The 16498-nt window shown below is 42.1% G+C and overlaps 1 protein-coding gene across 9 annotated transcripts in view; it reads left to right on the plus strand.

Moving 5' to 3' along the window:
- Positions 1-16498, plus strand: part of ARHGAP22 (Rho GTPase activating protein 22) — a 149988-nt gene that overhangs the window by 103490 nt on the left and 30000 nt on the right. For 8 of the 9 annotated variants that reach the window (XM_021397808.1, XM_021397806.1, XM_021397810.1 and 5 more), the window contains one exon: positions 8186-8362. In XM_021397808.1, the coding sequence (XP_021253483.1) occupies positions 8186-8362 (177 nt within the window). The remainder of the gene's footprint in view (positions 1-8185; positions 8363-16498) is intronic. The other variant, XM_021397807.1, reaches the window with a different exon arrangement.

The raw sequence follows: 16498 nt of genomic DNA on the forward strand, positions 1-16498 counted from the left end.
CTAGATCAATGCAAATGACACCTACCAAGAAAGGAATCTCTAGGCAGGAATTAAAAACAAAACAAAAGTGAAGTTCACTTGATACCATTTTTATGTATGAAAGATGAAAGATCTAACCAAAACTTTTATTGCTTACACTTTTAGAAATCATACGCTTGATCCTGACAACTGAAGCAGAATGCTAGCCACAGGTTTTTAAGGGTTTTCTGTAGCTTATGTGTCAGTACAGAAAATCTGTAGTGCTTCTATTCATGTTAAGTCTTGTCAGAATTTTTGTATAAGAAACCATAATTCTGAGTCCTAATCTCTTTGCTGGTGCTTCTTTAAAGCTGTTTAGTGGTATTTGAAATTCACTGCCATACTGGTCTGAAGCCACAGAAGGTTTGGGGAGGACAGATGACAGTGCTTTTGGGTTAGGTTATGAATGGCAGAGGCTTTAGATTGTTAGACTGCCTTTGCAGTCATTATTCTCTGGGACAAAGTCTAAGATCTGAAATCTAAAAATCACCTTAGGGACTCAAGAAAATGCTTTGCTACAACTTCTGAAAATTTGATCATCAACTTGTAACTAACGTTAAGCCTGTGGATTTAAAAGTGTTTAAGGAAATTAGGATTCATATTTGACTGGGAAGTCAGTGAGAGTTTAGTGATACTTCTCAATCCTGCTCCAAGAAAACTTAAAGCATGTCTGTTTATGAGCTGCACTTATTCTATACAGCAAAAGGTATTTAAGATTTCTTTTTCCTCATTGCTACAACCAAAAGAATCTCGAACTGATTCCATGCTATGGAAATAAAATAACCTGCACAAAAAATAATGCATGTTTCTTTAGGAAAAATTAAACTGAGACCGAATAAATTGGTTTTGATCCAAAGCGTATTTCTTTTATTTGTATGCTGTGCAAGCTTTTAAAAATGTGATTCCAAGTTTGCTCTCAAAATGAACCTCAAATTTGGGTATCCCATATACATATGTATGTGTGTGTATGTATATGTGTGTGTATACATAGGTGTATATAAGGGTCTGTATATAGATAAAAATACAAAAAACATTGCAAGAAGATGTCACTGTTCACTGTACTGCTCAATTCTTCTGTCATTCCCTTGTAACTCCTATCAGTTTTCCCTGATTTTTGTCTCCTGCTTCTTGGCTCTTTCAGTTTTCTCTTTCTGCTTTTCCTCTTGTAACCTAAATGGAGCATTTCCTATTCCCTGAAAGTTTTTCTTCTGTTAAAGGATCGTCCGGAAAAAGAAACAACAAAACAAACAAGAAGGAAAAAACAGCAGAAAAGATGTAGAATTAACACTGAGTGTACTGAAATTTAAACTGCATGCTTTAGAGGGCAGGTTAACCCCAAAGTTCAGATATGTTGCACTGTTTCATGCTCCTAGAAAATCTGGGGACAAGGTAGGGGAAGAGGAGAGGAATGTTCAGGACGAAGGGTTAGCCAGAATCAAAGGCAATGGCTGACAAAATGGAGTGCAGTTTCAAGTGACTAATCCAAGCACTTTAATGACCTCTTGCTTACTTACTAATATTTCTTTCATCTCTTTTCATAATCCGAAGATCAAGGCTATTATTTTTTTTCTTACTGTGCAACGAAAGATTCCCCCTTCCCCCATTACAGCTGCCCTTCACCTTGACAGAATTCATCTGCCTCATTTTTCGGCTTCTTTCATTATAAGGGGATCTTAGATCCTTGAATCTGAACCTCACCTTTAGGACAATCATGAAGAGCAGGTCAGGGAAGATGAATCAGTGCAATTGTTCTCTTCAGCTATTGGCTGTTTTTGTCCATTTGTCAAGATCTTTGTTGCTGCTTGTCTGCAATCAAAGACTGCCCGTCACTACTTGCTGTAGTATTGAGGGCAAACACGTCCTTTGAGCCTTGCCTTACCCAGCCACCAGTACTTTCATAACTCAGCCTTGGAACTGCCTTTTACCTCCCCATGAGCTGCAGCAACATGTGCGTGGCCAACTCAGTTTCACCCTACTGGAAATGCCACTCTGCTATCCACACCAAAGCACTGCAAACATGTAAATATATACACATACACAAGCATTTATAGTTGTGTAAATGTTCAGTGGAGTTGGTGTGATGACAATATACAAACACATCAGTAGGCGGAACTATGTAAGAAATGGGGGAAAGGCAAACCAGATGTGGTGGAGGAGGGAGGGAAAATATCTGAACAAAACAAGAAGCTGCCAACTTCAGCAGAACCTGAAAGCAGCTTCACTTGAGAATGTAAACGTTCCTCTTTTTACACACAATGGGGCAGGACCACCTCCTATGTGGAAGTCCAGTCCTGTTCCTGCTGAATTTCTGTTTCAGTACTGAGAAAGAGGATGTAAGGCTTAGCTCCACAAATAGCTCAACGATTCTAAGGTTTCGTCATTGGAAACAGCTGTATAAAGGAGATGCAACTGGAGTGCTGTTCTGAGATCTCTGGGCAGGAACACAGGCAGGACAGGTACATATGGCATAATGGTAGTCTTAAGCTTTGTGCTTTCCAGTGAATGCATACCAAACCAAGGATGGTTTAAAAAAGAAAAACGTCAGAATTTTCAGTAAATAGGGCTTTGAAGTCTGGATTATGATTCCTGCTGCTGCTGGAGTGCTCTGTCTGACCTTTGGCAAGTTACTTAGCCGTAGCCTTACAGTGTTCTGGGCTATGGAGAGAGCTGAAATAATGGCTTATTAAGGATTAGGACATGGATGTCCAACCTCTTGGCTTGCCTGGGCCTCACTGAGTGAAGAGGAATTATCTCGGGCAGCATATAGAATTTATAATATAGTTAATGTATGTAAGCAACAAATCTTTTTTTGGTTTAATTTTTTATTAATTTTTTAAAGAGAGTAAAAAAACATCAAACTAGTGGGGTATTTGACCTTGTTCTTGTGAAGCTAATGCATCAGTCCCTTGTTCGATGGCAGTGGTTGCGATTCTTAGTGAGACAAGGTGTTTGTCGGTTTTTTTATGAATTTCTATTCTTCCTGTGCTTCATCCTTGAAAACAGTTCACACTTGTACATTCTGACAAAAAGAGATGACATGAATAAGGAGTCATTGTGAAGCAAGGGATATCTTTTTCTGGTAAGAAAGGTATTTAAAAGTCTAGTAAAGAGACACGATCAAATTTATGAGTTGAATATCTGATAGCAAATCTATGCATTCCATTTGAAAATTCACAGATAATGTATTAATGTCAACTGAAAATAGAATCGCAAATGATTATTTTGGCAATCTGGAAACCTATTATAGAATTCCTTTCTCAAAACGGAAAGCGCAGCTGCTTATTTTTCACTGTTCTCAGGTCTGTTTAGCCAAAGTATCAAATTGCATTAACTTATTTGCCATGACTTGAGTTAGCACTGTACTGCACCCTCCCTGTGCCCTGGTTTCAGCTCATACAGCGTTAATATCCCACTGGTGTTTGGCTGTTGTGAGCTATACGTGCGTGCCCAGGGCCAGGCAGACCCACCTCCATGATGGTGCGGGACAGGCAGCAGCTGCAGGGCAGGCTGGGCCAGGCATGCGCTACTCGCAGGCTGGGAGTTGGACATGCCTGGGTTATGAGGTGGTATGCTGCTCTGAGGCGAATGCTATACAGCTGAGAGCAGCACCAGATGGCTCTGAGGCCGTACAAAATTCAGTTACACAAACCACTTGAGCAGACAGCGTATGAGAGCAATTCGCCAGCTTTAGCTTATATGGGCCACGAAGAGAGAGAATGCTCATGCTCTGCAGCTAGCAGCCTGGAGCCATTCTGTTCCCTTGAGATAAAGATACCTACAGGTGCATATAAAGCAACTTTACAAAGGTACCTTGAGGCAAGGACAGTGAAGCACTGAAGTCTGCTGAGATCTGAAGCCCTTTTGGTGGCAAGCAGAAATGCACCAGGACCCTCAATCTTTCTAGACCATCATATTTTCTGTATGCATTTGCTTGGTTGGCATCATGCTTCCTAGTCCTGAAGTTGTTAGCTGTTCCCATACACCTGTGATGGAGATTAGTAATGCTGACAGCTTGTTTTATGGATACAGGTGAAACCCAGCACGTCTGAAATGCAGCAAGTCTGGGGGAGGTTAATGCCGAAGTTGTTGGACTGCTCACTCCCGGAGTTAAGCCCCTTGCTCATGCTGCATACATCGAGGTGGTTGCGCGCTGTGTTGGCAGACAGTTTTATTTTCCTCTGATGCAGAGCTGAAAGTAACTCTGAGAAGGGCTGGGATGCCTGGCAATCAGGCAATCCTGAGCCACGCAGAGCTGGTGTATGGGTGTGTGATTAAAGATCAGTGAGAAATTCTGTTCAAAGGAATGGAAAGCCTTCATCTGTTTAGAATTGTTAGCAGACTGTTCCTCGCATCGTGGTGCTGAGGAGCCAGAGCCCCATTTGATTTGTGCAGCAGCAGTGCTTTTGTGCTGCAGAGCTGGAGGCTCTTAGCTGCTCAGTGCGGGCTGCGGCTCCCTATGGGGCAGAAAAGAGGTTTTGGTGCAGCGTCTGACTGCGAGCTTTTGTCACTGGGATGCGCATAATTAAAGTTCCACATCCAAACATTTCTAGGCAGAAGGATTTAAAACTGATTCCCACTTCTTAAAGACAAGTGTACTAGAATCCATACAGTGCTTGTGTTGTTCAGTTGTGTTCTTTCAGTTCAACTGTGAAACTACTGTTTTGCGTCTGGACTTGGAAATGTGTGCATTTATGAATTTCCAGTAGTGTTCTGGGTTTCTAAAGAAGGTGTAGTGAAAGGGAAGATTTTTGTTTTGTTTTTAAGAAGATCTAAATATTTGAATGTAGCTCTTTCTCATTCTTGTAACTACTAAAACTCTAGATCAGTTAAGTTCTACAACAACATAGAAAAAAGCACCTGAGCTTTGCCCTTTAGGGAGCTCTAATTCTGCTCATTGACTTGGTGGTGTAGTGAAAGGAGCTAGAAATATGCAGAAAGGAACACGACTAAAAAGTCTCTCCCACAGACAGCTTACAGTATCATGACCTTGCTCCAATTTAAAGTTCAGTGGGAGAAAGCTAACCACAGAGGAGCTGTATGTGTACTTTTTGGCAGAGTCTAGAGACTAGGTTCTGCAGCATGCGCGGGAATCTTTTTTTTTTTCCCATCCTGTTCTTACTTTTTGCAGACTCTAATATAAATATAAATATTTTTCCCTAAATGCTTGCATGAAAAATGCCCAAGAAGATTTAGAAGGCAGCTGGCGGGTCCAAAGTAACATTTTACATTTTAGGGGCTGGAGAGCTGGAGTCAGGTCCCCGTGGTACAGTGATTCAGGGGGAAAATGCTGAGATACCACTTCTGCAGAAGTTCAGTCAGATGGAGTCTTCATCTTCCACTGCTTGTTGTACTTCATATGGCAGTCTTTGCATGCATTAGCTTGGCTGTTCTTGCTAAATTTGCAGTCTGTAGTTCATTCTGAACTAAGCCTCTTCTTTTTTCTTGTACTTCATGGTTTAGTTGGGCAAGACTTCATTTTTAATTTAGGAACAGGATCTGTTTTATCTTGATCAGGCTCAATTGTTTGCTGGCAGCATGGCCCATACAGCACATGAGCTTACAAATACACGGATGCTCTAATAGACTACAGTAGAGCTAAACAGCCCATTTTGCAAGGCCAGGATATATCCAAATCAACTGTCAGCTATGAATGCCTTGATTATAAGGTTTGCAGTTGTGAAGTTGTGGAGGTAACAACAATCATTGCTGATAATAATAATAAGGCTTTAGTGCTAAGAAAGAAACTAAGGGGATAGCTGGAAGCTGTCCAGAATGTTGTGTGTCTGACTAAGGTGAAAGTGGCTAGTGAAGTTTTACTTACGGAGTGAAATAAAGCCAAGAGGTGTCCGTTATGGGGTGAGTGGAGTCCTTTGAAGTCTGGTGCTCAGTTGCCCATCTCATTTCACTGCGGCACTGAGATGACTGAAATTGTGTCTCTCAACCAGGTCTATTGGAAAGTTGGGTAAAAAGAATTTCTGGAGTAGAGGAGAGGCCCTGCAGAGGGCCTCCCATGACTTTTGGCTCTCTAGGTAGAGAAAGGAGAGTTGGAATAAATGAAGAAACAAGTTTTTGGAATGTTTGGGCTTGGCAGTGCACTGACATGGTAACCTATCAGGGCCTGGCAGAGGGCCAAAGGAAGAACACAGGTCTAGGTTGCATACTGCTTTTAAAACTGGAGTGGATACTGGAGCTGGAACACAGCTTGGTGTTCAGTGCCTCTCTCTGGCAGCTATTCTACTTTGTGTATCTTAAAGTGTGGTTTTGGGTGCCACAGTTTAAGGACAAAGTGCTATTAGAGAGTGGCCAAAGCAGGGCTACGAAGAGAGTGACGGGTATAGAGAGAGCAAGGTGTGTGAGGAGTGTGGCTGAGGTCCCTGGGTTTGCTCAGCCCAGAGCAGAGGAGCTGAGGGGAGCCATCATGGCGGCAGCAGCTACTCACAGGGAGCAGAGGGGCAGCGCTGAGCTCTGCTCTCTGGTGGCAGCGACAGGGCCCGAGGGAACGGCATGGAGCTGTGTCAGGGGAGGGGCAGCTGGGGGTTAGGGAAAGGTTCTGCACCAGAGGGCGGTGGGCACAGTCCCGAGTGCTGTAGTTCAAGCAGTGTTTGACAATGCTCTCAGACATAGGGTTTGGAATTTAAGTGGCCCTGTGTGGATCCAGGGGTTGGACTCCATGATCCTTATGGAGTCCCTTCCAACTCAGGATATTCTCTGATTCTGTGAATACGAATCATTCACTAAATTCAAAATGGGAGACTGTCTGGGAGGACGCTGAAAAGAAAGAACTGAAATCTGGATATATGTGGGGAAAAAAGATCCTGGCTTTTATTTGTTAAGCTGCATGCCTGGTTCCAGGAGGCCTGTCATCTCTTTTCTTTCCTGAAAGACTGCCTTAGTTTCCTTTGTTCATTGAATTGCCACAAAATCCTTCCCAGCACACTTCACACTACTCTTTTTTCTTTGCAAATCAGCACATAGTCTATGGGTGTTGATAGGCCAGGAGTCACTTAATTGTGAGAAAAAGCAATTCTGTGTCTTGCAGGCAGCTTCCAGCTTGCTCTTTCCCCCAGATTAGTAGGATTTATAAGGCACATGTATAAGTCAGTTGTGCAGAAACCACTGTGTGCTGCTCTTATCTCTGGATCCCATAGACAGGCAGCTTTGGCTGCTCAGTGCAGACTGGCGGCTCCAGCTTACTGCGAGGTACTGGAAGCTGCATAAGCTGGAGATGGCAACGGTACAGCAGCTGTGATGTCTCTGTGGCAAAGCCAAAGGCAGTTTCCATAGTGACGGTGAAGCTCCAGGCCACTGGAGATGCAGCTGCTGCATTGGACAAGATCAGCATCCTCTTTATACATAGGCTGCTCCAATGAAGCTGTTAGGTGTTCGTGTGGCCTCATTTGGTTGTATTCAGCTCTGGGATGTGAAATGAGGGGTGAGGGGAAGGTTTAAACTGGCTGAAGTAAGTGCTTAGGTTAGAAAACAGAAAAGAAAAAAAAAACACAATGTAAAAGTGTTTTAAATTTTAAAGCATCCTCAAATGATGGATGCATGAAACAGCTTGAGCACACCTAGTATTCTGGTCAGTACTTTCTGTGATATTGCATGCCAATGTTAATAGCTCCTAAGGTTCTTATTTCAAGTTGGAGAGTCAGATTTGAATTCCCAAGCCCTACTTCCTCCTCCAAAACATTGCTGCTAGATTGGATCCAAAACCAGAATGTGTCTCTTTCTATATCGAGACTATACATTTCCAGGGACTTGAGTAAAGCAGATGGTCTTGCAACTTCGGTGTCTCAAACACTGAAGTGTCCTAGGATTCCCTTGGTCCCCCTCCTTTTGGATCTCTCAGAGCCTCAGCACTGATATATGAAATTCATTTTGAGCTCCTGCCGGGTCCTACAGACTGTGGTCTCCCTTTGTTTACTGCTGGGGCAGCAGGCACAATATCTCCAAGTTCTTGCACTGGAAACGCACATTTTTTTAGTTCAGCTTTGAATTCTTATCAACCTGTTTTGTGAGTGCTGCAGCATATGAGTAGGAACTGTGTGTAAAACTGCTCGATTAAAAGAATCATTTGATCATTTTGACCTAGAATTTTAGTAGTTTTAAACATTAGTTGTTCTCTTCTGAGCTAGAAGATGAAAGAGGTTTATATTTTGTCTTTCAGGTGGTGCAGGAGACCGGGAAAAGATGCCTGTCAATCATGAAGCTTTCCTGCTCATGGCTAATTCCCAGAATGAAATGGAAGATTGGGTGAAAGCCATCCGACGGGTTATATGGGCTCCTTTTGGTGGAGGTATTGCAAATAGCTCACATGCACATAAATTAAAACATTTGCCTCAAGGTAAAACATATTCTTGTGATACTAGGATATGTGTAACACTGTAAAATCACTGACATGCCTAGATAATCTCTTGATTGTCTAAAGTGTTTTACAGCATGGAGATTGGGTTAGGCTTTTTTGCCAGGGGATGGAAGGGAATGGAAGCGGATGTCATATCCCTACTGTATTACCCACAGTCAGAAATGGTGGTAATAACAAAAATATCACTATTGCCAGTGCCCAGTTTCTTAAAGCTGATAACTGTTCTGTGGCTCTTTCTTATCCTTATGGATGTAAAAGAGCATGTCCAGTTATCTCAGGTTTCCACCTCCAGAGCAGATGCTCATCTTTAACCTCCTCACAGCCAGAGGCAGCAAAACTCTTCATTTGGTCTGGGCCTGGTTGAGAAGACAGAGCTTCCTCTGGCTTCACTGTGGGAAGAAGAACAGGGTCAAGTTGAGAGAACACCTGTTAAGTGCACCATACTTGACAGTCCCTCTATTTAAAATGAACAAAAAATCCAGACTCTGAATATTGGTACCGTACTGTAGTCTTCTCAAGTCTGTAGTCAAATTCTCAAGTCATAAGATCAGATGGGTGTTCTAGCAGTGTGGTACAGAACAAGAGTTCACAGATGTTTTCTGCTGGGTTCACTGTTGGTGGTAGCAACACTTTGAAGTGGCTTCTGAGCTACTGATGGGCGTTCGTGCAGATAGTGATATCACCTGTAGATAGCGATATCAACCTCTTTTAAGAGGTACAGATAAAAAGTGCCAGATAAGAGTTTGGTAATACAATTAGCTTTGCTGAAATTAAATTACTAGTTTTCCTGAATCTAGGGTCAAAAAGTGACCAGAACGCAAACGAAAAAGGCTGAAGCAAGCTTGATAAGAAGATCCAGTGTTTGTTAGTAACGCTTTTCTTTTTCTTTTAAATAACTCTTCTAATTTTGACTCTGTATAGTGGCTTGGTTTGTCTGGAGAAAATATAATCTCTAGTGATGATGTAATTTTTTCCTAGACCTTTCTTCGCAGAACGGGTGTACATACAAAAGGTAGCTTGTACCTGATTCGGAGAGGTCCCATGAAATGCTGTTGTGCCCTGGGTAGTATAAGCAAGCTCTTTTCATTAGCAGAAACAGATCTACCGTGATTCCTCCTCAAACATGAGTATATGCTTGTTTTTCTTTCTCAAAGGGGCTTCTAGATACCAAGCTTAGGGTAGATCCCTGAAGTTCCTCCACTGAAGTCTCAGAATCTGTGGTGTATGTATTTTGCAGCTTTGTTATAGATATCAAGTTAATGCTGGGAGGATAAAGGCGAGAATTAGTCATGGTAAATAGTGTACTTTTCAGCAGCTGACCTCTTCTTTAGGGCATGATGTTTTCAGCACCACTCGTATCTGTGCAAATTTCTTTTTTTTTTTTCATGTCAATATTGATGTTTTGTCAGCCTCTTGGGATAGCTGCAGAGCAAACATCTTACTTAAAGTACTAAAGTAAAATAATTTGCAGTTCTGCGATTTTAGAAACAAAACCATAAGAATGGCATAAAAGCAGAGATTGGTTTATTTTTCATTTTAGTTTCTTTCTGGAGGCAGTATTGCCCTAATTAATCTTCTGTCTTTCTTGACCTCTAAACTTATCTTCAGTGGTGAAGAGTAAAATTTTTGTTTCCCATTGAATGAGGGCAGATATTTTTACATACTCTTACTCTATGAAATATCAAAAACATAGATTGAATGAATTGTGGGAGTGAGGCTACGTTGGGGGAATGTAGCAGCTGCTGTTTTCAGATGCTGCAGATTTGATCCATTTCCTGTTGATGTCAGTGTAAAGACCACTACTGATGTGGATGAGAGCTGGCTTAAGGTGCCCTATAGAAGTGAGGCATAATTGAAAAGAACTGAAATCGTGTATTGAGTTTTTTCCTTTTATCTCTGGATCAAAACTACTTGAGAACATGGCTGGCCAGTTTGGCCTTAGCTCTCTGCCTCGCTACTCAAATTCACCAGCTTGGCTATGTCTGCTATGCTCTGTAGTCAATGCTACATGAGCAGATTCTTATCCTATGGTTTCAGCACTCCTCTGAACTGTGTACTATCTGCTGTCAGCAGTGGGCTTCTCCCACCTTGCAACCATGTGTTGCCACCACATTTCGTTTTGCTGACACTAGTGGTTATGCTGTGCAGGTGGAAATGACCTGGGAGAAAAAAAGTGGGAGTGAATTAGTTTTGAGGTGAATTGGCTCCTTTGCCCAGCTGTGCAGGCAGGAATAGCTGCAGTTCTAGAACAGTGAGGGTGATTGGGTGGAGAAAGGCACGCTTGTTCATTCTGGCTACAGCCTACACTTCACTTGGCTTAAACAAACCATGGAACTGCATCCTCAGTCTCTCTGCACAAAATGTTTATAAGAATGCCAATAACTAGGAAATAGTTAAAACATCCAAATCATTGTTTCTAAATGATTGAAACTATCCCTCCTCAATCAGAATCAGAGCAGGGCAACTTCTCTGTGAGTGAAATCCCAGCCTACCTCAATTGTGGGAGGACTGTAAACATAGCTGTCTCTCTTTTAATTGAATAATTTGAAATCTGCTTTGCTACCACTGCTAATTTGAGAGCCAAGTCTTATCTATCGACACTTTTTAATATATGACGCTAAAGGAATGGGAGTTAGGAATTATAATGCAGGCTTCATTATTAATATGTAAATATCCAGCTCTGGAGAAGGCTGATATGGTGTAAAAATGAATCATGCCAAGATAAAATGAGAGGCTTAGCCACACTTTAATCTTTGCTGATGTATTGAAGAAACACATAAATCAAAAAGATTGAAGGTGTCTTCTTACATGCTGAGGTGGACGCATGAACTATGTTTAAAGGTGAACAGCAAAGATTTTTTTTAAATAGAAAACTCTCCAAAGCTGCTGAGGATCCAAAATCATTAATAGAAGACGTGTTCAGGCTTAAAAGCCATGAAGAAGTCATGCTTTCAAAAATACTTGAAATGTGGTCTTAAAATCCTACAGTTCCTGACTCTTTTGAAGAAGAGATGCCCTGTTTATGGAGAAAACAATTTTGAACCATTTCCCTAAGTTTCAGGCTCCTGAATTCTTGAGTCTAGTCCATCTCATTCAGAACTGAGATTTGAGAGTAAGCTGTATGTTTTGAGTTTATGTCTTCAGGAATAGTATTTATTACAAAGCCTTGATAGAAGTGAATTTTGGAACACATTCTGACAGGGCGTGTTAAAATTGTTTCCTCTGATTCTTCTTACCTCCATGAGGTACAAATTTTGCTCTGTGTTTCTGTGTGTCACTGGAAATTTATCTAGAAAAGTCGCTCTGTGCCTTACAGTCATGTTGTTCTCTGGCTGCTTTTTAATACGGAAGCCTTGTAGTTGTGACACAGTGCTAGAAAAATAGCCTGGCCACAGGCTTTGGTGAGAGTGAGCCTGCCAGCATACTCTGAAATGGGATGTATGGAAAATACTGGGAGTAGCAAGGTGGAGAGGGGATCTTTCCTCACTCTGTAAATCTGTACTGGGGCTGTACCTCCAGTCTGAAGAAATATGGCTACTTTAAGGAGGTCCCTTGCCATCTGTTCTCCTCTTACTTTTCATGGCTTCATGCCTTCTTCATTTTTGTCTCGTATAAGACTTAAAACATAATGTGTTTCAAGCTGGATTTGGGCCAGGCAGTACAAAAGCTGAGTTTTTCAGTGTCCAGAGCTGAAAGCCGTGAGGTGTGTGTAGCACTCTTACAGCCCAGCACATGACCAGCACTGTGTGGGGATGGAATTATTTTGTGTTAATCTTGTGCTGTGTTTGTATGTTTCCTTCTGTTTACTTGCTATTTCTTGCCATGAGCAGTTCCTTGCTCCTCTGCCAGAAATACATGTCCCAGCCTCTTTCTTTCTCAATTACTTTATCCTAATTCCTCCTCCTCCTCCTCTTTATCCCAAGCTTTCATCAGTTCCGTGTGATGGAAGGGGAGTAAAAGAGTTGGAGGGAATATGCTTCCCTTAGGCAAACAAGGAGAGCTTTACCTGTGAAAGCATAATAATTCTGAAGGAACTCCATGACCTTTTTCTCCTATGAGAAGGAATATTTCTGAGGAGTAATAATTTTTAACCGAAGGGTCTGAAAAAATGTCCACTGGGGAAGCCACTCTGCTATCATTAATTCCAGTCCATTTCTCCATATGGATAAGGCTTGACATGTGGATTCTTCCTTCTGCCAGCAGAACAGTGCAGAGGAAGATCATGCTGGCAATTAGGACCTTATGCAGACAGTGTCTTATACATGAGGAGAGCTGAGAACCAGAGAAGGATTCTCCGAGGTTTAATTTAATACCCACCTCAGTGTCATTATTAGTAGTGTAGGGGTAGTCCTACGTAAGCCTAATGAGGTATCCTATTTTTACATAAGTAAATGTGTTTCAGATAAAATCTGCATGAAAGAAAAGTTACTGTTTTGAAGGATCTGACATTATTAGATGCATGTCCACAAGGATGCCAGACTCTTTAGGAACTCTGGTATTATGCTAAGTCTTGTGAGTTTGGGGTTTAATTTTTCCACCTGTAAGATGGGAATTTTCCATCATGGTCGTAGAATTGTATTTGTGGATTTAAGATGCTAAGATATCATAGAAATAAAGAGCAAAGAGGTGACTTCCGCTCTTATATCTGCCCAGTATGAAGACTGAGAACAAGTTTCTGCTCCCTGTCTGGTTAGTGGGCTCCCCAAGAGCAGCAGACTAGAGGATTCCTGCCTGGGCCTTAAGGAGCCCCCTCACTTGGTTGCAGGGTGGGCTTCTCTTGCTCGGGCTCCCACAGGTGTGTGGGGTGTGGTACTGGGTGTTTGTTGTGCCTATGTGCTGTTATCTCTGCACAGAGACAGCTGGCGCCAGGTTCAGCTTATCAGTGTTTGCTCTTCAGTGTTGTCTCATAGTAGGAGGTGGGCCCAACTGAGGGGAGAGAAGGAGAAAAATGATAGGGGTTGAGTTCAGTTATCTGCCTAGGACTAGGGGATGCATGAATCATCTGTGAGGTGATGCTGGTAAGCTTTACCCCAGGCAGATGTATTACAGGCAGTTACACTTGTGGATATAGATGCTAAGATGCAGAGCAGAGTTGAAGTTGAGTGCAGGTCTTGGTGTCTGAACTGCTCACAGCAGAGAAAGTTTTAAGGATCTAAGATCTTTCTCTGAGATCTGATTAAGTTACTTTTTTTTTTTTCTGACCATCAGACGTATCTGGGATTTTTATTGCTTCTTTATACCTAATGTATTCCATCACCATGACACAACCTTGAGGTAGAATAAGGCTGTTGTCTGCATTTCTTGTCAAGGAAGAATCTGAAGTACTGAGCAATCAAATAACTTGCCTAAGGTCGCACCGAGTATCTGTAAAAGAGCTACTCTGGAGGCATCATTCAACAAGGCAGATAGTAGGATCACAACCCTGGGACTCAGGGGAGCAGTTGTTTTAACTTTTCAGAGATATACTTGAAAGAGTCCCATGGGATAGAGTTCTGGAGAGAATGGGGGTCCAGGAGAGCTGTTTGATTTTCAAGGATTTTCTCCTCCAAGCTCAAGAATAGTCCACACTGATGTGCAGGAAATCAAGCAAAGGTGGAAGGAGCTGGATTAAAAAGGAGCTCCTGACAATGCTCAAGCTTAAAAACAAAGCAAGAAGTGGGAACAGGGACAGGCGAACTAAGAAAAATAGAGAAAAGCTGTCTAAGAATGCAAGAATGGACTTAAGAAAGATAAAGTCTACATGGATTTGAATCTGGTGAGGGATGTGACTGTCAACAAGAAAGGCTACTTCAGTTATATCAGCAGTAGAATGAAGACCAGGGAAAATGCAGGCCCACTACTGAAAGAGATGGGAGACAAAGGACATGAAAAAGGTTTTAAGGTACTCAGTGTCTTCTTCACCTCATGTTTTACTGCTAAAATTTTCCTTCAGCAGTCCCCAGTCCCTGAGGCCAGTGGGACAGTCTGGAACAAGGAAGTTCTCTCCTCCCTGGCAAATAATCAGGTTAGGGAACGCTTAAAGAAAATGAGTGTACACAAGTCAATAGGACCTAATGAGATGCATCCACAAGTGCTGTGGGAGCTGACTAATGGCAGTAATCTTACAAAGAGCATGTGATTGTTGGAGGTCCCACTCCCATCTTCAGTAAGAGCAAGGAGGACCTGGGAACTACAGTCTGGTCACCCTCACCTCTGTTCCTGGGAAGGTAACAGAGCAAATAAACCTAGAAGTTGTTTCCAAACATACTAAGATCAAAAAAGTGAGTGGGAGTAGTCAGCATGGATTTATGAAGGGGAAGTCGTGCTTGACCAACCTGGTTACATTACAGATGAAATGTCTGTCTGGGTGGATAAGGGAAGAGCAGTGAATGTTGTTTATCTTGACTTCAGCAAGGATTTTTACACTGTCTTCTGTAAAATCCCCATTTAAGAATTCATAAAGTATTCACTAGATAAATGGACACTGAAGTGTATTGGCAACTGGTTGATCTGCAGTGTGTGAAGGATTGCGATCAGCAGCCCAAAGTCCAGCTTGCAGGCAAGTAAGTCATTAGTGGTGCACCCCAGGGTCTGATGCTGGGGCCAGTACTGTTTAACGTCTTCATTAATGACCTGGATGATGGGATGGAGTGCACCCTCAGAAAGCTTACTGATTGTTCCTGGGAGGAAGAATTTATGCATCAGATGGTTTTGCCATCATTCAGAGATACCTCAGCAGGATGGAGAAGGGAGTGAACAGAAACATGAAGTTCAACAGAATCCTGCACCTAGGGAGGAATAACTGCAGGCACCAGCACATTCTGGGTTGACTGGCTGGAAAGCAACTTTTCAGAGAAGCACCTGGGATGGTGATGGATGACAAGTTGAACACGAGCCAGCAATGCACCCTTGTGGCAGTGAAAGTCGGCAGGGTCTTGTTCTGCATTAGGAAGTGTGTTGCCAGCAGGCTGAGAGAAGAAATCCCTCCCTGAAAATCAAGACAGAACTTCTATTAAAAGTTCTTTTTAGGAAGGATCTTGTACTCCAGAGGTTGCACAACTGATAAGATGTAAAATATATTCAAATGTAAGGCATTCTCTTTCTCTTTCTCTCTCTCTCTCAAAAAAAAAAAAACAAACCAAAAAAAAACCTTTGAAAAGAATATTGGAGAAGACTCCTCTTGCAAAGAAGATTACCTCTGACAAGAGTATGGAGGATTTGGAGAGGGTTTAAACCAAGGAAAAAAAAATTTCATACAGTGCCCAATTAAATTATGAAACTCATTGTCACAAGATGTGGAAACAAAAGTAATAAATGGGTTCAAAATAGAATTAGACATGTCTGTAGAAGGTAGGTCCACCAGAGCTATCAAGCAAAAAGGTCTGGATGTAGTCGTTAACTTCATATGTATCTCGTATTGCTAAGTGCCGTTTTACTTTTGATAAAATATGGCGGTGCTTGTGCCTTCTTTCTCTTCAGTAGCAGATTGTTGTCCTCTTCAGCTAGCGAGTGCCATGGAGAGCTCAAAGTGGCTGTGCAGTTGTGCTGTGGTGGCTGCTGTCTGTAGCACTTCGTCTGACCAGTATCTCCTGCTGCACCGGCAGTTGCTCAGTGAGGTTGCTCCTGTAAGCATTAGATTTGTGCTTCATGTCTGAAAGGCTTAAAACACCAATGATTCTCACTGTGCATCCTCCAGTGTATGATTAATGGGACAAACATGTTCCTGTGGTGTTTCTCAGCTTGCAGGCAAGTATTTTAATTTCTGTGTTATTCCTTTGATGAATGTTACAAGAATCTGTGCTTACTGAAGGGGAAGGGTACTCTGCTCCTTAAAAGTTGCAATTTTAACCATTTACGAGCTGAAAACAAATTCACCCTTTCTTTTCCCATTTCCTTTCCAGTTGCTCTTCTTTTCTTCTCCATCATCAGGTAATCAGCCTTGCAGTTTCCTCTTGCTACCTTCTGAGTTGCAGCTCAGGGAAGTGAACATTAAGCCCTTGACCTCTGCCAGAACTGTTCCTGAAAAGTTGGCAGATTTACTGTTTTATCTATTTTATGAATTGGAGCTAAATGCCATCCCCCTCCCCCCCAAGCACAGATGATCAAGTTCAGATGTGGCTAGAGCTTAGACCATAA

Source organism: Numida meleagris, chromosome 5 (genome assembly GCF_002078875.1).
Source record: "Numida meleagris isolate 19003 breed g44 Domestic line chromosome 5, NumMel1.0, whole genome shotgun sequence".
NCBI lineage: Eukaryota > Metazoa > Chordata > Aves > Galliformes > Numididae > Numida > Numida meleagris.